We start from the raw sequence: 23,570 nt of genomic DNA on the forward strand, positions 1-23,570 counted from the left end.
GGTACCGAACCCCCTGATATGAACTGTTTGGTCACTGTACAACCAGTGTCAGAGTTTGATCCGCATTGCCGGCAGTAAGTTGGACTAGTTTCCAGTGAGAGTTGGACTTCGCCATGACAGCCCTTTGTCACCGATTCTATTCAGAACTTTTATGGACAAGATTATAGGTTCAGCCAAGGCATAGACGGGATCCAGTTTGGTAGCCTCGGTATTGTAGCTCTGCTTTTTGTAGATGATTTGGTTTGGTTGGCTTTATCAAGCCTTGATTTCCAACTCTTACTTGAGTGGTTCGCAGCCCGTGTGAAGCGGCTGGGATGAGAATCAGCACCTTCAAATCTGAGACCACGGTCCTCAGTCAGGAAAAGGTGGCATGCCCTCTCCAGGTCAGGGATGAGACCCTGGCCCAAGTGGAGGAGTTCAAGTATCTTGGTGTCTTGTTCATGAGTGATGGAAGAATGATATGGAACCTCGTCAGGTGGAATGGTGCAGTGTCTGCAGTGATGCGAACTTTTTATAGGTCCATTTCGGTAAAGAAGGAGCTAAGTCAAAAAGCGAAACTCTCACTTTACCGGTGGATCTACTTTCCTACCCTCGGATTTTCAGACACCCCCCCCTCCCCACACACACACACACACACACACACACCACACACACACACACACACACATACACATAAAAAAAGCCAGATCGCTGCGTACTAATGCGGCATTCCCGGACGACATGGACCATTGAAGCAAAAAAAAAAAAAAAATGGCAGCATACATTAGTGTAGAGTACTTTAGCGGGAAGCCACATTGATAGGATATAACGCGGCTTCCCGAGCAAGACGACAAGGACCAAAGAAGCAAAAATAAAAAAAATTAAAAAATGCCAGCATACATTAGTACAGTACTGTACTGTATATTACAGGGAAGGCATTGTGCCATCCCCAGCGTGACAACATAGACCAATGAAGCAACAACAAAAAAAAGGCATTTTCCCCGACTTTGCCATTTTTCACTTTTTGTGGGTGGATCTGGTACCAATTAACAGTGAAAAATGAGGGATTACTGTATTTTCTTTCTGAAATCATGTTCATACATAAAGTACTTTATTTCATTGTTTAATGGCCATGTTGAGGGCTTTAGATAAACAGCTGCTTGCACTGTTGATGTTTGCACTAATGTTTACAGTTTTATACTTTTTGCCAAAAGACTCTTTGTGTCAGACAGTAAGCTCAGCCCATTGTATTCATGTGTGTGACGGTATGAAACCAAATGGTTTGAGACTTGACCCAAAAGCAGTCAGACAGATGAAGCAGTTGGTAGGGATTTTATTGGGGTAGTAGGGGGTCTAGAAATCCAAGGTGTGAGGGTGGTCCGTAGTAGCAGGGAGGATGCAGGAGGCTGGACCAAGAGCAGGTACAGCGCCGTGAAAAAGTATTTGCCCCTTTCTGATTTCTGTTTTTTGCCCACTTTCCAGAATAAAAAAAAAAAATAGTTATTGGGTTTGTAACATACCCCCCCAACCCTATAAACAGAGCATTTATTTTTGTTGCAGCCGCCAACGGGGTTCAGCCCAAAAGCACGCAATGGGCGAGACTTGAGCTACCACAGCAGCTATGGCTCACTACCTCGTGAAGTCAGAGAGCAAACACCTCCCAGGATACAAGGAAGCCCCATCAGGGCTTACGCCAACATCGGTGTCACCAATGTGTGAGATTATTGGGAGTGCAACATGACGACTGCTCACGGGGCATGAAGATGAATTTTTTTGACAACAGATTGCACTTCTTTGTTCAAGTGTCTCTGTAAAAGAAAACGGCGACATTGTGAATATATTTTGTTTTTAAGCAGAATCAAAATATGGAGAACTGAAGGTTGTTGATCATTTTTGTATTTGTTGTTTATCTGGATTAATAGAATTTATATGATGGATTAGTATTAAACGGGGTACTTGATGACAAAAATTGTCTTATTAATGTAAAATGATTATTATACATATTTCTTTGCAGCGCTGCCGTTTGCAATGCCTTGTAAATGTAACAAATCTCAAATCACAAAATATTAAGTATAATTGTGTGTTTGATGGTCATATTCATTTTGCAACCCCCCCCCACACACACACACACGGAGTTGTTGACAAACGTTTGTGTGACTACCAAAAGACTGCAAGATCTGTATGAAAGGTGAAGCTGTTTTTGTTTTTTTTTTTGTTTTTTTTTAATCAAATAAATGTGAGGTGTTACTGTTTGTATGCTGTGTTACAACCAGCAGGAAATGGAAGTGGACACAGGTGGTAAATGTGACACTCAAAAGGAATAATGCGGCATCCTAAATAGACGATCTCAGATGGGGATTGTAATAAAAATGATTTGAAAGATAACTGACTTGAGATATACAGATCCATATTTGTCATTTCTCTGTACTGTATTCTTTTAACAGGTGATGGAAGGGCATTTTTTGTCATCAAATTACAATAATAAAAAAAAGTTCATCCATTTACACTGCAGCTCCCTGGGCATATCTATAAGTCTATTGTACCTGAAAGTTTCAGTGATGACCACAGAGCAGGAAATTTATCTCGATTTTTAGGTTAGTTAACCGGTATAATAGATTAAAATATATATATATATATATATATATATGTATATATATATATATATATATATGCATCGCAAAGCCAGCTGTGTTCACATACTCCCCTTTCTTCTGGTATGCGACCCACTTTCACAGAGCATTTCTTGTGAACAGTTACATCGGAGCTGGTGTTTCGACAGAACTCACCGATTGAGGTTGTTGCCTCCCATGTCTGAAGTGTGCGTTCACACAGCCAGTACTGGTCGGGGCGGCTAAATAATTAGAGTAGCATCAGCTACAATCACTTTCAACACAACGAGTTGTGGACAGTGGTTCTCAGGTGTTAAACTACACAATCAAATCGCAGCAGGGGATGTTCCACCTCCTTTACCCCCCCCCCCCCCACCACCTGGCTATGTCAGAAGATTGTTCTATTACAAAATCAATGTATTTTGGAAACAGGTTGGACATTATACCATGGCTGAATTTGTCTTTAAAAAAAAAATCTATTTCCAATGCAGCTCCACGGAGCATAGTCTGTACCAAGGGTGGGCAAATTTCATGTAATTTTATTTTCATTTAGCTGTATAATGCAACAGTTTTTAAAAAAAATCTTTAAAATCAAAATATTTTTCATTTTATTTATTTATTCATTTTTTACACTTGTTTAACAGTTAGCAATGTTTATTGAATGTTTGTGGTAATGACATTAATTAGGAAGGAAATATGCTTTGGACCAATATATCTCTGTGAGCTAATTTCTGCGGTCACTCATGTGCAGAAATTACAGGAAAACAAATAAAACATTACCTAGAGGCAAAAATGCATAATTACGTAAAGTAATTAATAAAACTAAGTAAAAATTCCAGTTAAGCCTCACCACCCAGTAGCATGCGCATACTTTCTTTCTCTGTAACATTGTCCATGGGGTGGGGTTACTGGCCAATTTGTCTACCGCATGCCCCACATGGACAGATCTGACAAGTGCAATTCACTGTGTGGGCTGATGAAGTTCTGCCTCTGTCAGGAGAAATAGAATCCATGCTGTCTTTATGGAGGCTTCTGTGTCACAAATTCTTTTCTTGTTTGGGCCTCAATGTACAGGTACGCTAGCACCGCTCCTCGATGCTAATTTGTCCCTACTGGCCCAGCAGTGGATCAGGCAGGATGAGCAATCATCTGGACACACGAGACACTGCCCCATCTTCAAAACAGTGCTGTTGAAGTGTACTGTAATTCTTGATCATTGGGGCATTGTGACAATGGCATGCCACAGACATAGGAAAATAATATGCTTCTCTTTAATTAGGACAATGCATATAAAGTACACTGAAGAAATGTTTTATTATTGCAGCAGTTTGACTTTGAAGCATTATTTCTATTTAAATGGTCTGCTGTTGGAAGGATTGTTTGGAAACGATAACAAATCAGAGGCAACGAGACACTTAACTGAAGCTTGTCAAGGAAATAAAATTACACATTATAGCATTCTCATGAATCACGCACATATCAAATCACAGTTGCAGGTTAACTCAATTCCCCGTTCGAGTGTTGCAACTTCCTTCTCTTACTCACCATGACTCTTTAACTTTGGGGCTTTCTCATGGTGACATAGCTCAAAATGAAATGACAGACATTTGAGTGTTGACTCTGTCTGGAAAGTTTCCACAGACTGACATTGTTTGAATACATTTAAAATATTTATTGCTTTTAAGTGATTTTTATAAAGCTATCAGTAATTCAGTTTTAATATATTTTATGTGGAAATGTTTTTGTTTATATGTAGCTGTACAAACTACTACGTAAAACTATTTCAACTATTTAACTTAACTATTTAAATCATTCACAAAAAATCTAAACTGTTTTTTCAATATATATAGTTGATGCACTTAATGTAATTTGAATCACATTGACCCATGAATATTTTAGTATACCAAACAAACATAACAGTGGTGTGAGTAAAAAACAAATATTTTCAGTAGTCAGAAAAGTAATTTTATACAAATAACGCCTCCTTTTTCAATAGATCACTCAAAATTACATGACCACAAACAGGGGTGTACAGATATTTGATATGGGTGACAGGGCCAATTGCCGAATGCTGCTCCTCCCCCCAATACCCACCCGACCTCAAATAGATTTTGAGAAAATAGATTTACAATGTGAGATTGCAACTCATGTATTCTTGATTCTCAGTTTGATAGGTGGTAATTTTTTTTATCTGCCCCCCACCCCACACACAAACCCTGCCCCTCCACTGTTGACAATAGACCTGGAAGGCCACCATCTCAGACATCGCACAGGAAACCATTCAAGCCAGAAACACAAGTGACTACAAGACCTAAGCTTAATTTGTGTATGATTTAATGATTTGCTTCAAGGGAAAAGCGCAAGATGCAATCAAGGCTTTTGCCTGTGCTTTCCTGTCACTGTTCCTGCATACGACGTAAAACAGAGAAGGCAGATAACAGCGTGAGGAGGAAGAAATGCTCCAACCAGAACAATGTAATGCAGTGGCCTGAGTCCGACTGCTTTTGTCATTACTGCCAAACGGGCCTTTGGGTTTGTCTTAGAAAGCAACACATCTTAAAAATGGGGCTGCTTTGTGGGTGCAAGCCTCTAAAGTGAACAAATTGGCATCAGGAAAATAGAAAGGATGCTAGTTTCGATCCTTGTGGTTACTTGATGACCAACGTGAGAACAGCAAACATTGATGATAACAACCTATACTGAGGAAGTTGTGCTTTCTTTCCCACCAATTGCAATTGTTTCATGTCACCTCGCTTTCAGCGCTAAAGCATGTTTTGGTATGTAAATTCTGATAAACTCTGCTTATGTTGGACTGTTTGTGCAGACACAAATGTTTGCACATTCAAGTTGTGTGAGGTGTGCTATTTGCAGTGGCGGTCCAGGACCAAATGGCACCCTGTGCGAGCATTAAGGGGTTTTCTACAATGATGGCAACCATACCTAACTGACGGAGCAAACTGGACATAGAGTAAATTACACACTTGGGGTGTCATTGTCTCCAATTACCCCATACAAGACGTAACTAGCTTATGGAAAAGAAAGAACTGCAGTCATTTGACATTTATGACAAATACAGTGAAGAAAATGAGAATTTGAACACCCTGCTATATTCCAAGTTCTCCCACTTAGAAATCATGGAGGGGTCTGAATTTTTCATTGTAGGTGCATGTCCTCTATGAGAGAGATCATCTAAAAAGAAAAATCCAGAAATCACAATGTATGATTTTCTTCTAACGATTTGTGTGATACAGCTTCAAATAAGTACTTGAACGCCTGTCTATCAGCTAGAATTCTAACCCTCAAAGACCTGTTAGTCCGCCTTTAAAAGTCCACCTCCACTCCATGTGTTATCCTGAATCAGATGCATCTGCCTGCGGTCATTAGCTGCATAAAGACACCTGTCCACCCCATACAATCAGTTAGACTCAAACTTGTAACATGGCCAAGACCAAAGAGCTGTCCAAAGACACCAGAGACAAAATTGTACAACTCCACACGGCTGGAAAGGGCTACGGAGAGATTGCCAAGCAGCTTGGTGAAAAAAGGTCCACTGTTGGAGCAATCATTAGAAAATAGAAGAAGCTAAACACGGCGGGCAATCTCAATCGGAGTGGAAACCCATCCAAGACCCTTGTGGGGTCTCAATGATCCCTAGAACGGTGAGGAATCAGCCCAGGACTACACGATAGGACTTTGTCAATGACCTAAAAAGAGCTAGGACCACCCTTTCCAAGGTGACTGCTAGTAATACACTAAGAAGTGACGGTTTTAAATCACGCATGGCACGGAAGGTTCCCCTGCTTAAACCAGCACATGTCAAGGTCCGTCTTAAGTTTTCCAATGACCATTTGGATGATACAGAGGAGTCATGAGAGAATGTTTTGTGGCCAGATGAGACCAAAATTGAACTTTTTGGTCATAATTCCACTAACCGTGTTTGGAGGAAGACGAATGATGAGCTCCATCCCAACAACACCATCCCTACTGTGAAGCATGGTGGTGGTAGCATCATGCTTTGGGAGTGTTTTTCTACACATGGGACAGGATGACTGCACTGTATTAAGGAGAGGATGACCGCGGCCATGGATTGTGAGATTTTGGGGAAAAATCTCTTTCCCTCAGTCAGAGCATTGAAGATGGGTCGTGGGAGGGTCTTTCAACATGACAATGGTCCAAAGCACACACCCAGGACAATCAAGGAGTGGTTCCGTAAGAAGCATATCAAGGTTCTGGCGTGGCCTCGCCAGTCTCCAGATCTAAACCCAATAGAAAATCTTTGGAGGGACAGCGACAGCCCAGAAACCTGTGTGATCTAGAGAAGATCTGTATGGAGGAGTGGGCCAAAATCCCTCCTGCAGAGTGCGCTAACTTGGTGAACAACTCCACGAAACGTTTGACCTCTGTAATTGCAGAGAAAGGCTACTGTCCCAAATATTAACATTGGTTTTCTCAGCTGTTCAAATACTTATTTGCAGCTGTATCACACAAATAGATCATTAAAATAATCATACACTGTGATTTCTGGATTTTTCTTTTTAGATTATCTATCTCACAGTATACATGCACCTAGGATGAAAATTTCAGACCCCTCCATGATTTCTAAGTGGGAGAACTTGCAATATAGCGGGGTGTTTGAATACTTATTTTCTTCACTGTAGTACATTCGTGGGTTGTATTTATTTGGTTCTATCCCAGTCTGCGATTATATTGCTTCACATGAAAGTGGTCCATGGCACTAAATAGGTTGGCAAGGGCTGATTTAGTGTTTAACCTAACATGTAATCTCTGGAACATGGGAGACCTGAACTAAGATTCAAAAACAAAACCTCTCGACTTTCAGGCCGACATGCTGAACTCTAACTCACAATTCTATTAAGTTGCATACAGTATTGAATAGCAACTAATTACGTGTAATAAGATTTCATTACAAATTGTCGCTAACTGTAAACAATTACATAACTTGGGAAAAAATGTGTAATTACTTACTTTTGGAAATTTCTGTGATGATTACATTGGGGGAAAAAATTGCTACAGAAGCTTAGACGTTTTTTTTTTTTCTTCAATCACTTTCTCATTCCAAGCCAACGATTGTGATTGGCTCACTCTGGTCATTTGACATTTTGCTGTCATATCCAACATGACATTTTGTTTTCCAAATATGACTTCAAAGCACCACCTTGTGGTGCAATCTATCAGTTGGGTTGGTCTGAAATTTTTGAAAAGGTTAAAATTATAATTACATTTTCAAACACTGACTTTTGAACAATTAATGATGTTGAAATTTATGGGGCATTGTCTAAATTGTGTACATTTGTGTACATTTGTACAATTACAATTTGTAGATTTACAATTTGTATTAAATTTGCTCAATTTGTACAATTGTGTACATGGTATACGATGGTGATTTTTTAATTTTTTATATTTTATCCCATTTTATCTGTTTATCAACAAATACCTGTATGTGGTTAATTCCAAAATAATGATGTAGGACACTGTTGTCAAACTCAAGGCCCAGGGGCCAGATAGTACAATGTGGCTCATGACAAAAACAAGTTTGACACCCCTGATCGAGAGGTTTTAATTCACTCTTTCAGAATATACATCAATGCGTACTGTTGATGCATTCATTAAAAATTAAGCAAAGCCAGTGTCGTAAAGCTTTAGAAATGGCTTTTTTTTAACACTTCCCAGACTGATCAATTATTATATTTCTCCTCTGTTCTTGAATGTCTTTGGATCGTGTCATTTTCCTGCAGCTTTTTAGATCTTTTGTCCGATTTAGTTTTGCTGTTTTTTGTTTCTTGTTGTTGTTTAGTTTATTGATTGACCAGGTCTGGGGTAATTCCGCTTGGGTGTGTGTAATGGGTGAAAATGAATAATTATTTCATGATTTTTAACTTCTTCGTTTCCTTTCGGCTTGTCCCGTTAGGGGTTGCCACAGCGTGTGATCTTTTTCTATCTAAGCCTATCCCGTGCAGCTTCCTCTCTAAGACCCACTGTCCTCATGTCTTCCCTCACAACATCTATCAACCTTTTCTTTGGTCTTCCTCTCGCTCGTTTGCCTTGCAGCTCCATCCTCAGCACCCTTCTACCAATATACTCACTCTTTCATTATTTTTAACAAGGGAGCTAATTACTTTTTCCACACAGGACCAGGTAACTTTCAATAGTTTTTGGGTTTTCTCTGGGCACTCCGGTTTCCTTGCACATCCCAAAAAACATGCAGCATTAATTGGACACTCTAAATTGTGATTCTGAGTACAAATGTTTGTTCGTCTGTATGTGCCCTGCGATTGGCTGGCAACCAGTTCAGGGTATACCCTGCCTCCTCCCCATTGACAGCTGGGATAGGTCCAGCACTCCCCGCGACCCTCGTGAGGATAAGCGGCAAAAAAATGGATATATTTCCAAAGCAATCTTCCCCACGCTGATTACTGTATGTCCCACCGCACTTAACTGGTGTTTTTAATTTTTAGTAATTAAAGGGTTAACCCTGCAAGGGGAAGTTAGTTCCTTCCCATCCCCAGTCAATAAAGGGTTAACTCTGGAAGTGGAAGTAAAGTCCTTCCATGTCTGGCTGTCTGTCTCGCTCTCTCTCTCTCTCCCCCCTGAATCCGTCTTTCCAGAGTAAACGCTCTTTGTTGAGTTTACGTCATTTTGTCACTAAAATGTGCTGCCGTCGACTTGTTTGTGGATCGTATTCGTTCGACAGCCAGATGCAGCTAACGTAACTGCGCTGAGGAGCATTCACGAGGTGAGTGGACAAAAAACAACAACAAAAAAACAAAAAAATGAACCCACTTTCTTCGGCCGCAGCTTACGCGTTACCAAAAGTTAGATGACGACCCTTCTTTTTTCCCCCTTGAAAGTTTAAAACCGCGGTGTGGGTCGTTGCTCGGTATGACGTAACATATATAAAGTTTCTCCCCCAATGACCATTCAACCTGCATTAAATTGGTTTCCACAGCTTTATGTGGCATTTTACAGGAATGATTTTGGTTCTGCTTTTGTGTTTAGTGTTTTCTTCTCTTTGCATTTAAGAGAAAACTCAGCCGAGAGCGCATTCTACTTCCCTGTTCGTGGCTCTCACGTTGCATTGCAACAAGATTCTGAGACGGATAATAGGCGTGTCTGATGACAGAGACCACTTGACACAGTTTACAACGTCATAATTTTGGCTCATACCACACATTTTTTTGCTGATCATGGATACGGTAGAGTTGGCAAAATTCACAACACGCTGTACTGCCACTTCTAGTTAAAGTTTACTAAAATGAAACATTTAACGAAACCACTTTAACTTTGCTGTCTAACACCCAATGAAAATACCATAGACTTTGAACTCTATTGGTAGCAACGAATGCACACAGAGCATACAAAAATAGTCACAGGCAGATTAGATTCTTTATCCCATGCAGACTAATATTATTCCAGTTTAGTTGTCTCAATCTGTCGGGCCTGTGGTGGCCAAGGTGGAGGAGACACCGAAAGCAGCACAATGCTCTGTGAAATATTGGGATCCATTAACTATTTCTTTACATTCTATTCAAAAGTGTTGGACCTGTCACTATAATAACAATCTCGATTTATTGTTCGATAAATAAAAGGGATACAATAGTTTTATCCAGACTTAATAAATTATCCCTTTCCCAAACTAAAGATTTTTTCGTTTTATACATAAGTGTTTTATTCAGCCATGTGTACATGCTCCTAGATGCAGATACAGTTGTAAGCTTCTGCTCAACATCACCAGAACTACTTTTATATAGTTAAACTCTACTCTCACTGAGGAGCTAGGGAATGTCAGTCTGCTACGGGGTGCCTACAACAGCTGGGTTGCAGCCAATGTGGAGGCACCATGAACGGGGATGGAGGAAGCAGAAACGGTGTGTGGAGGTATCCAATCTGGGCTAGCAGCTAAACCACATGAGCCAGCTGTTCGCACCATTGTGTTAGCCATCGTATGAACAACAAAATGGATTACATTTGACTTCTCAGCTTTACCCTTAAGACAGGGAAAGTGCTGTAATTTTGTAGTTGTGGATACATGGCTTAAGAGTAGTGTCATTGAGTTCGACCAGCTAGCATGCTACTGAGCGGACAGAACTCTTTTGGGAGGTAAGACTCGCGACACCGGGTTGTGTATATCCATCAATGATGCCTGGTGCGAGGACACTATCTTGGTCAGTTATCACTGCTCACTGGAGTTTATGCCTCTGAAGTGCTGGCTGTTTTATTTAGCGTGGGAATTCACTGCCAAACTGCGTGTTGCAGTCTATACAGCTCCAGACTCCAACAATGATAGGAGTGAGGCACTTAACGAGTTACACCATCATATCAGTGAACAGCTGACAGCCCACCTGGATGCTGTTCTTATCCTAGCTGGGGACTTTAACAATGCTGAACAATGCTATGCTGCTCAAACACTGACTTTCCAACATGGGGGAAAAAAAACCTCACAAGATTGTTTTTACCTCTCTGAGAGACATCTACAAGTGCCTTCTATCCCCCACCTAGGAGCCACAGACCATTGCACTTTTATGCTAATGCAATCTTACTGACCACTGGTTAAAGTCTCCCAACAAATTAGGTCACAGGTACGAGTGTGACCAGAAGGGTTCGTTGAGCCACTTCAAGACTGTTTTGCCACCACAAATTGGACCATATTTAAACAGGCTGCCACCAAAAGCTTCCTCACGGACCTTGAGGGATACAGACTATTACTGGCTACTGTAGATCAGCAAATGCATGGAGATGTCACCAGCACTAAGTCAATCACTGTTATGCTCATCGGCAGTCATGTCTATCGGTGAGGTCTACAGACTACTGAAGGTCCGTAATGCTGCCTTTAGATCTGGAGATGAGGAGGGCCCGAGGACATCCAAGGCAAATCTGTCCTGTGGCATCAGAGAAGCCAAGAAGGATTGATTACACCAGGAAGATTGTCCACTGGCTCAGTGACACAAGGAGTCTGTAGTGTGGTGTTCAGTCCATTATGGATTAGAAACCATCACCACAGACATGTGACAGCTCCACCTCCACCTCCCTGCTAAATGTGCTAAATAACTAATTTACTCGCTTTGAAGCACACAACAGCACCCCTGGACATGACACTTCTCCCCCTCCTGGTGACCCAGTGTATACACCTACCCAGAACAGCGACGGGATCAACACACAAAAAGCCCCCAGCCTCAGATACCATACCTTTCTGAGGTACTGTGCAGTTGAACTCACAGATGTCTTCATGGACATCTTGAACACATCCTTGACTTAGGGTGAGTCTACATGCTTCTAACCACCATCACTGCAGTCATGAAAATTTAGTTTTCCTCCTACGTCAATGGCTACTGTCCGGTAGTCCACACTCCCATCCTGATGCAGTTCTCACTCACCGTCCTTGGACCCTTCCAGTTTGCGTATTGGTCCAAACAGTCAACTGATAACACAGTCTCTACATCCCTCCATTCTACCCTCAAACCTCTAAGGACTCGTATGTCAGACTGCTGTTCATAGATTTCAGTTCAACATTAAATACCATCAACCTCCAGCAACTGATCTACAAATGGACCAGGTGCAAGTCAACACTTCAATCTGCAATTGTCTGCTGGACTTTCTGATAGGACACTTCGAGGTCCGCGGGGCAGGACTCGCTGTTTCAAAGTTCTGTTCATCAACCCGTCGGGAATCTGAACTGTCTCCACTCTGCCCCTCTACCTCTTCTGTCCTCTGCCCACCTCAACTCTGATGCCATAAACATGCACATACACACACACATGCACAGGCGCACACACACACACACACACACACACACACACACACGTCAATACCCAGATGCACATGTACACACACACTAGCCTAGCCACTTTAAGAGCATCAGGGTTTTGTCATCTCTTGTGAATCTTATTTGCCTTGGTTCTCTGACCTTGACTATATTGCACACGCAACATCAACAACGCAAACTTTCTAATGTGTAACAATTGTCAGCAAGTAATCCTGATAATGCTGTAATGGTAATCTTTTCTTACACTGCAGCTCTGCTAATGTTTTGAGATTAACATGGTTGTGCGTCCATGCAGTCAGGGGGGTTGTCGGGGGTGCTTCAGCCATTGCATGAAAATGATGACTCTTTTCCCAGCCTAGCTGCCAGGTCATGGCAGACAAACTCAGTGTTGGGGCAGTAATATGTAAATTAGCCACATTGTTATTATCGAGCAAAATTCATATTGGATCGATCGCAGGCAAGTTTTCAGAAATAAATGGGTAATATGGCTAACAAAATAATTACGTTTGTTAATTTCACACCTAATCGATGGGCAGGCACATCAACTATTTGTCTACAATGAAAAATTACATTTCTCGTGATAATGCGCTCCAACACTCCTGGGGCTCAGATAGTGGATGAATGTCCCCCTTAAAATGTGTTTTGTCAAGTCATCCATGTGTCCTCCTAGTCAATTCATCAAGAAACACATTTTAGTGACATACTTTAATTCTTTTGTCGAGGTTGGCACAAATTCCCAGCCATTACCATGGATAAGGTGGGATTTATGATCTATACATCAAGCAGCAGCAGCCAAGGGGGGTATCAACTGCTTTTGGTAAGATTTGATTGTGTCTGTTTAGTCGTATGTCTTGAGTAAATATACATCTGGGTCTGTGGAGTGCCTGCCTAAATGTGAAACGGCACAACCTATAGTGCCTGCCAGGATCCTAGATAGATTAATCCATATTCAAAATGGATAGATACCGTTTAGAACATTGTATAGATGTTATAGACTGTCCTTTGTTTCTTTTTACAGTCCCTGTGGCAGGCCATATTTAGCTTCTATCTTCACTTTGGAAAATAAGTGACTTACAAGTAAATCTTTGACTATTCACCACAATTTTTGTATAAACATCCCAGTCGTCTTGTCTATCACATTTTTTTGCTGCTTATTCTTCTTGGAAATGGTCTTGAATTCTGAGTACAAGACTGTGGGTGGGGGCAAATTGTTTCCCGAGTTTCATCCATGACATTATTGTTTTGACCAGTCAGAGTTTCACCAGACACCTGTGAGCGTTTTTCAAAGAAATCCTAAATACTTTGTGTGTTTCTCTACAGTTTTTGACCTCATTACACTTGACCAACTGACTGAGTGGGAGTGCCCGTCAATATGCGTTCCAGTCTGGATGGACAATTCAGCCCCCACAGCAGAGGACATACAAATGACAATAATAATAACAACAACAACAACAACAGCAGCAGCATCAATGAGAACAGTGGAAATTCTGGTTCCCAGTATGCACTCTGCGCACTGGGTGTTGGACTCGTGGCCCTTGGCATTGTCATGATTGTATGGAGCGTGGTGCCTGCAGGCCCAACTGGTAACAACAATAGTGGAGGAGATGGTGATTCTTCTGGAAACAGGAAAAGTAAAGCTTCCTCCGTGGCCTTTGTCCTGGTGGGCTCGGGGGTGGTCATGCTGCTGTTGTCGTTGTGTCTGGGAATGAGGAACAAACAGCGGGAGCAGCAGAGGCTCCAGGAGGCCCAGAATCACAGAGGTGTGACAGCCAGGGAGAATGGGGACGTAGAAATGTAAGTAATATTCTGTTCTGTTTAAAAAAAAAAAAAAAAAAAAAAAGACATCCAATTACAGTATTAAGATACAAATGTAATTCAGTGCAGATGAAATCCTCCCCACGAGTGAAACTAGAATTCATGCTTTTAGTGTCTTTATGGGTACCATTTTTTCCCTTCATATTGTGGTTTACTGCTCTCGCAAATATTACCCATTTTTCTTGTCTCTGACCCCAGTCGTCATGGGAAGCAATTAGGGGGTTAGGGGTGTGCGTTGACTCATTTGCATGTGACAGGAACCCCTCCTCAAAACAGGATGATTTCATAAATGCTCCTGAGATTTTTTTTTTCAACAACTTTTTATCCTGAGAAATAAGGTTAAAAGGGAAAAATCCACAATATCATCTGACACCTTTGAAGAAAGAAAATGTTACTTGTCTCTTCTCTTCCTCTGACTGTTTTGTCACAACTGTGTACACAATTTCAAATCTCAAAGGAGAGTCAACACAACTTTGAGCGGATAAGTTCATTTGATCTGGGGTGCACAGTAGCATTAGTAAAAATAATAAACAAAAAACTAAGTAAGCAAAAGTCTGAAACAAGTGTAATAAAATAGGGAAAACATAAGATGGAAGCTAGTCACTGGAAAAAAAAACTATAGGGAAAAATACTAAATGACAGAACAAACTAATAAACAGAAGCAATGCAATGACTGAACATACTCAGCTGCATTGGACATACACAAAATACGGATAGCCCAAAAAGAGAAACCCACACAACAGAAGTGAGAAACACGAGTAAACAAAAGAACAGTTGCCAAACTACACAGACTTAAAAAAAATGAACAGAAAACAAATATGCAAAGAACTTAATCTACACCATTATATAGCTACACAATTATAAATCTACACAAGAATAAAGCACATACTATGAATAAGAAAACTGTTATTACTAATGTGTAATGAAAATGTATCAAGAAAAAACATGATTGATACAGAAAAATATCAGAAAGTAAATAATATTCCGGTGACGAGCTACCATCAAGCCAGTGCTTAAGAACTACGAGATTGTGACATAAAGTTGTGCGGCCTGGCTCAGGAATTGGAAAAACACAGTGACAAAATACAGCACCAGGACAGTTTTAGGAGGAACTTCCAACTATTTCTGGTACGTCACTACCCCATTGCAATGGCATAGTCTCACAGTTGATGTTAAAAATGACACCCAACTAATTCCACTGTAGTCAGTAAAAACAGTTAAACAGGAGGTGTCCTTAAATTGTTTGCCTCAAATGTCTTACAAACCGTGAAGTATAAAGTAGAGATGAAAATTATTGTAATTGTTGATCCTTTGAGCTCTTTTGATGAAAGCATGTCACTTACATAATATTAAGGCAGCTAGAAACCGTTGTAAATTGAGAAAATGCACGAGGTGTTCTTGTGATGGTCTTTTTATGTTGCATTTGAAGAGTTTGTTTTCAAAACGAGACGTAGGCATTTTTTTTCAGATTTACGAAACTCGTGCCAAAATTATCCAGCGCGAGTTTCGTAAATCTGAAAAAAATGCCTATGTCTCGTTTTGAAAACAAACTCTTCATTTGATTTTTGTCCTGTTCACAACTGGACACTTGGCACTTGGCACTTGACAGTGACAGTGCAAGGACAACAGCGGCCTTGCACGAGCTGGTCCATATTTGGCACGGGCTAATTACCTCCCAGTAGATTGGTGTCTTTTCTTCCTCACTAATTTAGATGTAATGTAGTTACTACAACAGAACGCCCAGGTCAAGAGAAGGAGAAGTGATACAAGTAAAGTGTGTGTGGCTGTGCTGTATTTTATTTCAAGACGACACTTGTATTGCTAAAAATGATAAATTCACACATTTCTACTACTTCAAACCAATCTGTCAAATTCAACATGGTGAACATTTCTGGCCACCACTGCCTTGTTTACTACACCACACAGGATGTCATTTGCTCTGTGTTCCAAAGCTCAAGACACTACATTGATTATTATTTCCATATTCATCGCTATTTACTATGCGACTCAATTTCACTCTAAAATCACTCCATCACCACCTTTCCTGTTAAATCTGCCCTGTTGTCAAGTTTGAATTCAATTGAATTTTCCATTGCAGCAGTGCATACACAATGAATGGGTTTGTCAAAGGTGAACTGCGCTCTCCAAAAGTGAAGTGGTGTATGCTTTATCACAATATCACAATGTAAATAGTAACCTAAACGACTTGAAATAACGCAGAAAGTTTGGCTGTAGTACAATGTTGTAGTATAATATAGTTCATGAATGTGTTAAAACCTAAATAATTGCAGAGAACAGTGAACCACAGTGGAACAGGAGGAAGGAGAGGTGTCAAACTAAAACTTGGTACAGTATAACTTTCTCAGTTTGGAGTGTAAAACCAATATAAAGTTGCTGATCAAGGAATTTTTTTTGCTCTCATAGTTGACTTGTTTTGCAGCAAAGTGAGGTAGTTCCCCAACAGAGACTGCAGACAGAGCTCTTCGTAATGCGTATTACCTCCAGGACTGGAACAAAGCATTCTCGTCCATTGCATCATGACTAGTCAAAGTAACAATGCCAGACAAATCATCGGGCCACTTTAGTTTGTCTTGACTTGGGCTTTTTGGATCTAATCAGTAAATGCAGCGCGTGGACGTCAGACACCAAAATGGGATCTGTGAACATGTTGATTTGTTTCACTCACCTTTCTAACTAATTGCAATGATCTGCTGTGCCATTTATCTCTGCTTATTTCCATTTCCTGTGTGCAGTGCCGAGCAAGACACCGAGCGCTATAACGTGCCCACCTATGAAGAGGCAGTGGGTAGTGGCCAATACCCTGTCCGTCAGAGTAACCTTCAGCCCAGCTCCTCCCAGCTCCCCTCATACGATGACTTGGTCCAAGTTGATGGGGTGTATTATGAATTTGAAGGTTCAGAAGTTACAGATCCTGGATCCCAGCCTGCCCTCGCTACTGGCCCAGTGACTGTTGTTGCTTCCGCGTCAAATCGAAAACCTGGTAAAAGTGGCCGAAAGCTCCTTCCCATCAAAATCCGCCGGATCAAGTCGGAGAAAATACCCAATTCTCAATCGACAGCTGGAGTCAGTATAGAACCTCTCACCCCGCCACCACAGTATGAGGACAAGGTACCCCCCCTCTGACGATGACCTTCAAACCAGCACATTTCCTAGAATCGTCCATCAGAACCAGATCAGGACTTGCCTTGATGAACTTATTCAATGCAGTCCCCATAGCATCTTCTTGTCAGTTCCAAAGAACTATGCCTTTTACAGAAAAACTTGCACTTCAACTTTTAACCATATGACACTGAGGTGGACATGTACACACCAAATATCATCTTCCGTCATGCCAAAGTATATTCATTTTGATGGGCGGGATCATGAAATTTCACTGGGGTTTATTTGTGTGCACATGAGGACCAGGACCAGTTGTTCAAGCCACTTTCACTGAATTTAGCCTCCAGAATGGACAACACTGGGTGCTGCAGGCTTGCTTGACCCCTTCTACCACAATTGTTAACACCCACACCCGGAGTAACTTTGATGTCCTCACTTTTTGAGCTTTGCAACAAAGACAAAACACCTTTGATTAATGTTGGTTTCTGTTCGAGCAGTATCTTACTGTATCTCACAAATCATTTCATTACTTATGGCCAACATGCCTTGATTGAAGAAACTGTACTGACATTAGCAACAGTATTAAAGTGGAACTGTAGTTTTTCAGTAATGTGAATATCATCACTGTGCCAGTGTGACCAACAATCTTACATTCAAACATGATGATGCGCATTCCCAAATTCCACTTCATAACGGGAAAGGCGTTAGCTTTTTATGTTAGCTATACTATCATAACAATTGGATGATGCCTGGTGGGATACAATTGTGCTCATTTGTGGCAGTGCCTTTCTCCTTTTTTGTTACAATGGAGGAGGCAAAAAAATAGATATTTTCTATGGTAATACTGAATATTATACTCAGTGTCCAGTGCAGTATTTTTACATATAAAATGTGACTGCATTTCCTTGCAATCTCCTTTGTTGACATTTGACTAAAATTCCCTTGAACCACATACACACACCAAGTGTTGAAATTTGAATGCATTTTTATATTTATACATTTTATATTTTAGGATTTGACAATGTTGAGAATGCTTTTTTTTGGCGTGTTTAAAGACATATGATGACCCTACAGTTAACTTGTCACCATTAAAAATAGTTAACTTCTTCCAAAGATTATCATTTTTACCCCATGTACTCGTTAGGTATGCAAGTTGTCTTATCTCCCCAGTTTGCAATTTGACTGCCCCTACCTCACTAGTTACTACAACCGATTTCTGCTGTGCCCAATTGAGTTGTTTTCTTGGCATCCTGTAGGGAATGAGGTCAACAAGGGAACAATAGAAGCTTGTGAAAAGCCCAGGACCTTCACGCGGTCGTCATGGGAATAGTACTCAAGCTACGAAAGAAGCTACATAGACTCCAAACCATTGGAGGCCTTTTTTTTTTAAGTTCAAGATCACCAACAGAGAGTCTCTTTGAGTGTGCAGCTGCACTGTTCTCACAGCAAGTCTTGCTCATCAACCACAGCTTGACTCACAGCTCTGTTTTCACCTCCGAGTATGCTGACAGTGAGCCACACACTACAAGTCTCCATCCAGGGGCAAATGTTTCTATTAGCATACACATACCAATACCTGCCAAATGTAGGATGAGAATAACACACACAATAAATGGATTGAACGTCGTAAGGGTCCTCTTGCCTTGGAATCAAGTGGTTTAGTTAACAGGAAAATAAAAATAAATGATAGATCACAAGCAGTTGTTCCAAGCAACAACAGTCATTTAGTCATGAACATCTCCAGCAGTAACCTTTCTGTGTTGTATTAACTTTGTTTCTGGTCATGAAGTACCTCATTTGCTTGCAAGATTTTACATTCTACAAATGAAATATCATTTCACGTCCATTATTATTAATAATGTTTCTCGCTGACCAATGAGAATTCTAGAAAAAGTTCTGTTTTTTCCATTGCATGGACAGGTGCATGCTGTTTGTGATCCTTTTGTTATGCATTGTGAAAATATAAAGGTAAAAATGCCTTTTGACCCATGTAAACTGAAAGCAAATTTATTTTGGTACTATTAAGTGGGAATAAAAAGAGATTTCGGACACCTGTTTGTTTATTCTTTACTTGGGTTTTACATTTAAAGACAACAAACACACTGAGATATATCCAAAAAGAAACACTGTGCCTTTAGTGTTTACATAGTTGTTCAAATGACCCACACAAATTTGAACAGCTTCATCAGTTAGTTGCTCATAACCTGCAGGTACAAGAGAAAATAATATAATCTTCCATACACACCCTGTTTTTGCAAAGCCAAGGCTTTTGTCCACTTTAGACTTCTCAGGCTATACAGGTGAAAGTGTTATGTTTACACAACGTTGCTCACTCTTTCAATCCAATCCAAGTAGGAGCTGACTTGGGTAAATACGGTTGGCTTCTGGAAGAAGTTACAGCCTTGCCCTGAACCGAAGCTCACCACGCCATGGACGGTCCAGGAGCCATCAGGGTTCTGGCAGTTCAGAGGACCCCCAGAGTCTCCCTTTTAGTAAAGTATAAATAACAATTTAATGTTTCAGTCATTTATTAACCATGTAAATGACTTGACTTGCATCTTATAGCGTCGCTCACATTACAGCCAGCAGTGATGCCATCTCCACCAGCGCAGACCATCTTGTCAGTTGCCAGAATGCCCCACCAATCGTGTTGCGAGCATGTGCTGTGGTCGATCACAGGCAGGAGAGCCTGCTGCAGTATGTCAGCTGGAGCACCCTCAGCTGAGAAAAACAACACAGACATGCTAAGTAAGACAAACATGATTATGATGTTAGTGACAAAATAAAACTTCCAGTACCTTTATGAATGAATCCCTATGCCATAAATAGTGAAAAATCAGGATTACTTGACACACCCTGTAAATATTCATAATTGCTAAATTTGCGAATGTGCCATAACCTTTGATCTAAAAAAGAAATGGCATGGCAACATGGCAGAAAGACCCTTGCTAAATGTCCAGACTAAACTTACAGTTGCACTTAGTATTTCCAGTTGTTTTTTTCTTCCCGGTACTATCTAGCCCCTGACTCTGCTAACCTTCACCTACTGATGAAAGTTGGCTCCTCAGAGTAGTTTGGGCACAATTAATTTCTCAGGCTACATAAACATACGTACATGATACATGTTTAAAGATAATTGCTGAAAACGTGCGAAAATTAAGAACTATGTAGTGCTGAATTGTGGTGATTTAGCGTTGAACTGTTTTTCACCATCTCTTGGGTGTGATCTTTCACAATTTTGAAGACTCATTTTACTGTATAAATGCAGGGATTTATTTTATTATTCAAATTCGGCAGGGTGGTCCATAACAGTCTGCACTGTGCTGTGTCAAAATTCGGCAGGGTTGTTCACAATAGTGTGTCAAATTAGAATACACCAGTGTATATCTTTCCAGCGACTCCAGTAGTTACTGTATAAAACACTGATGAGCATAGACCACCGTAACTACGGCACTCACTGGACAGTCGACCCCAGCCAGTTATGTAGCACGCAGAGCCATGGGGAAGGACGACATTGCGTTGTGGGAGGCAGGATGGCATGATTGTGTCAGAGAAAACCACAGGGGTGGAGAGCTTGATCAGGGCCATGTCATTGCTGCAAAAGCCACATGCAGGACATACTAAGCAAATCATAGTGGCTGAAACATAATTTTCTGACACCTCAGAAAGAACCCACTGGCATGTGAGGCCCTGCTGATACGAAGTGGTGTGGATGACTGTCACGTGTTACCGGCTGAGGAGGATGTTGTAGTTATCATGGGTGATGATCTGGCCCGCCCTCCGTGCAACTGAGCTCTCCTCATTTGCCCTTAAGCTGTGCTTCCCCACTTCCACTCTATAGTTGTAATGGCCACTGTGTAAAAGCACATGGCACAGTGTTTCCTTTTTTGAGGTTACAACATAATCAACTTTTTCTGTCTGTGCTTACCATATTTAAGAAGATTGTGAACTGCTTGTGAACTTAGTTTTTTGAGTCTCACTGAGGTGGCACCGTGGGTGACTACTTAGCACATCTGCCTCACTGTTCTGAGGACCTGTGTTTAAATCTGGCCTCACGTGTTATATAGTTTTTAAATGTTCTCCCCATGCCTGTGTGGGTTCCGCTGCACCTCCCCATCATCCTTCCAGCTTGAACACTACTGTATTTGATGGAGAGAGTAAATTGTGTTGTATGGAACTCTTTATATTGTATAAACTGTAAATTACAGTTTTTTTTTGTGTCATTCTAAAGATATTGATACATATCTGTATCCAGTAATTAGCAGATATGGAAAGGTCTTTCCATTTAGTTAGTCATAAAGTGCGCTGATTGGATGAAAGGAATTTATATACGTTTGAGACTGGTTTTTTTTTTCCCTTTCCGGAAAATTCTTTGCGATTTGCTCAATAAACTCTGAATATACTTTTGAACTCAATGTACCTCTCGACTTTCATTGAACTTTTTCACTGGTGCTCCGACATCCCAAGATATGCTGTAAATCGGCTGCCATGAGTGACTCGGACGAAAGTCCACCATGAACTAGTACGATGAGTGACCGTTCCCTTGATCTCAAATGCTACCTGAGAGAGCTTGGTAGGTGGTATCTTAAATTAGTAGTATTATTATTTTAATCTCCCCGCGTTTCCTAGTTTACAACACGTGAGAGGAACACTGGATAATTCGGTGAATCTCAGGCCTGAATCATAAACTCAACGACGAAGCACTGGCACGAGTCCGTCAAAAAAAAGAGAGTAGATTTAAGGCGCATATCCTTGATTAGACGCCATCAGATTTACACAGAAGCACAATTTAGAGTCTTCAAATGAAACCAACATGGATATACTGGTAGGTTTTTGGAATGCGTGTGAAAACCGGAGTACCACGAGAAAATTAACACACTAAGCATCGGGAGAACACGCAAACTCTACACGGGAAGGGTTTAAACCCGGGTATCAACTCATGACCTCTGAATCGTGTGGCGGATGTGCTCACCAGTCCTTTACCACCACTTCAAGTCAATATTATTTTGGCAACACAGTGATCACAGATGGACGATATTAGTTTTGTTTGTTGGGGGTGATATGGTATGTCCAGTCGGAGATCCATTTATTGGAAAGTGCCCATGGTGTTAAACCAACTTGTCCATTCAGATAGAAGAACATTTGTGAACCCCAAAGTTACTGGTCTTGAATCTCAGCTGGGGTATGGCTCACAATCTCTATTCTTTTTGCAGAAGGAAACTGCCCACGCACCATAATTTGAATACTAATGGAAATTTGCTGCCATCACCAGACTTTATAGTGTTACTACATAGATACGTCCCCAATAAATCAATCGATTGACTGTATAGTCCATTGTTTTTCAATGTCTGAGTCAAGGGACATATTTTCCATTGGAAAATCGAACGGCACACCACCAAACAAAATTGTAACGTCATTATTCAAGTAGTTTTGTTGAATTAATCCTGCATTTAAAGACGTGTTAATGTTCAACCTGTGCAACATGGTTTACTGTCTCGCAATAATAAATATACGTTATTGCAATGGTGATGCAAGCGTCCACATTCCTTTTGTGTTCAGTCTTACTTGATGCAGTGTGCAGCAGTGAGGATCCACTCGGACGCAATTAGGGTTCCCCCACATACGTGACTCCAGCGCCCACTGCTGTCTGATTGGAGGGACACCTGTGCATAACCGTGGGAGATTGCAGTAAAGGGTCAGACGCGTATGTTGGTAGGTGGGGGAATCAAGCACAATATTTTGAATTTGGAGTTTCCCATGTATTTTATTTGGTATCGTGTCAAAATGCATTTTTTGGAATCATAGAATCTTTAAAAAATTGAAAAATCCTGGAATAATTGAAAGTCAGTAGAAAACTGTTACAGACATTGTCAATCAATACAAATCAATGCAACCTTACAGGCTAGTGTTAGTTATACTATAGTCCGATCTCACCTGCCAGGGCCAACTGTGTGGCTTAACATCCACTCCGGCTACCACTCGTTCCAACAGAGGAGGATAGGCTGGTAGGCCACATCCATGCACTAAAAACACATGAGCAAAACACTTTAATGTTCCTGTATACTTTGAGCAAAGCTCAAAGCTCAAAGCTTTAAGATCAAATGGCGAGTCTTAACTTTAGTCAATATTTGTGAATATTATGTATTACCGTCAGCTACCATTAGAACAAGAAACACCAGCTTCCTCATGACTGCCCTTGCAGATTGTGTCCAAGTGGCAGTGCTGACGATACACACAGAAAACCAAACAAGTGTTGAGGAGGTTGA

The 23,570-nt window shown here is 40.9% G+C and overlaps 3 protein-coding genes across 8 annotated transcripts in view; 2 read left to right on the forward strand and 1 right to left on the reverse strand.

Annotated features, from left to right (window-relative positions):
- Positions 1-2,476, forward strand: part of kazna (kazrin, periplakin interacting protein a) — a 108,319-nt gene extending 105,843 nt beyond the window's left edge. For 2 of the 3 annotated variants that reach the window (XM_061834909.1, XM_061834926.1), the window contains one exon: positions 1,540-2,475. In XM_061834909.1, coding sequence (XP_061690893.1) covers positions 1,540-1,698 — 159 coding nt within the window. In that variant the 3' untranslated portion in view covers positions 1,699-2,475. Of the gene's footprint in view, positions 1-1,539 lie in introns of all 3 variants that reach the window. The other variant, XM_061834916.1, reaches the window with a different exon arrangement.
- A 6,638-nt stretch (positions 2,477-9,114) lies between these two features.
- Positions 9,115-19,355, forward strand: tmem51a (transmembrane protein 51a). Of its 3 annotated transcripts, XM_061834954.1 has the most exons (4): positions 9,115-9,342; positions 13,092-13,186; positions 13,690-14,163; positions 16,938-19,355. In XM_061834954.1, the coding sequence occupies exons 3-4, from the start codon at positions 13,742-13,744 to the stop codon at positions 17,326-17,328; spliced, it is 813 nt and encodes a 270-aa protein (XP_061690938.1). In that variant the 5' UTR covers positions 9,115-9,342; positions 13,092-13,186; positions 13,690-13,741; the 3' UTR covers positions 17,329-19,355. The 3 variants fall into 3 exon arrangements, with proteins under 3 accessions (XP_061690938.1, XP_061690929.1, XP_061690947.1); XM_061834945.1 differs by lacking the exon at positions 13,092-13,186 and having other exon boundaries at positions 9,118-9,342; XM_061834963.1 differs by lacking the exons at positions 9,115-9,342; positions 13,092-13,186 and adding an exon at positions 10,361-10,706.
- A 21-nt stretch (positions 19,356-19,376) lies between these two features.
- Positions 19,377-23,565, reverse strand: LOC133508728 (chymotrypsin-like elastase family member 2A). Of its 2 annotated transcripts, XM_061835098.1 has the most exons (8): positions 23,453-23,565; positions 23,239-23,327; positions 22,870-22,967; positions 21,035-21,157; positions 20,763-20,899; positions 19,880-20,025; positions 19,638-19,790; positions 19,377-19,508 (listed from the first exon to the last, which is right to left on the reverse strand). In XM_061835098.1, exons 1-8 carry the CDS (start codon positions 23,490-23,492, stop codon positions 19,494-19,496), a joined length of 801 nt encoding a protein of 266 aa, XP_061691082.1. In that variant the 5' UTR covers positions 23,493-23,565; the 3' UTR covers positions 19,377-19,493. The 2 variants fall into 2 exon arrangements, with proteins under 2 accessions (XP_061691082.1, XP_061691074.1); XM_061835090.1 differs by having other exon boundaries at positions 19,441-19,790.
- Positions 23,566-23,570: the final 5 nt, after the last annotated feature.

Source organism: Syngnathoides biaculeatus, chromosome 2 (genome assembly GCF_019802595.1).
Source record: "Syngnathoides biaculeatus isolate LvHL_M chromosome 2, ASM1980259v1, whole genome shotgun sequence".
NCBI lineage: Eukaryota > Metazoa > Chordata > Actinopteri > Syngnathiformes > Syngnathidae > Syngnathoides > Syngnathoides biaculeatus.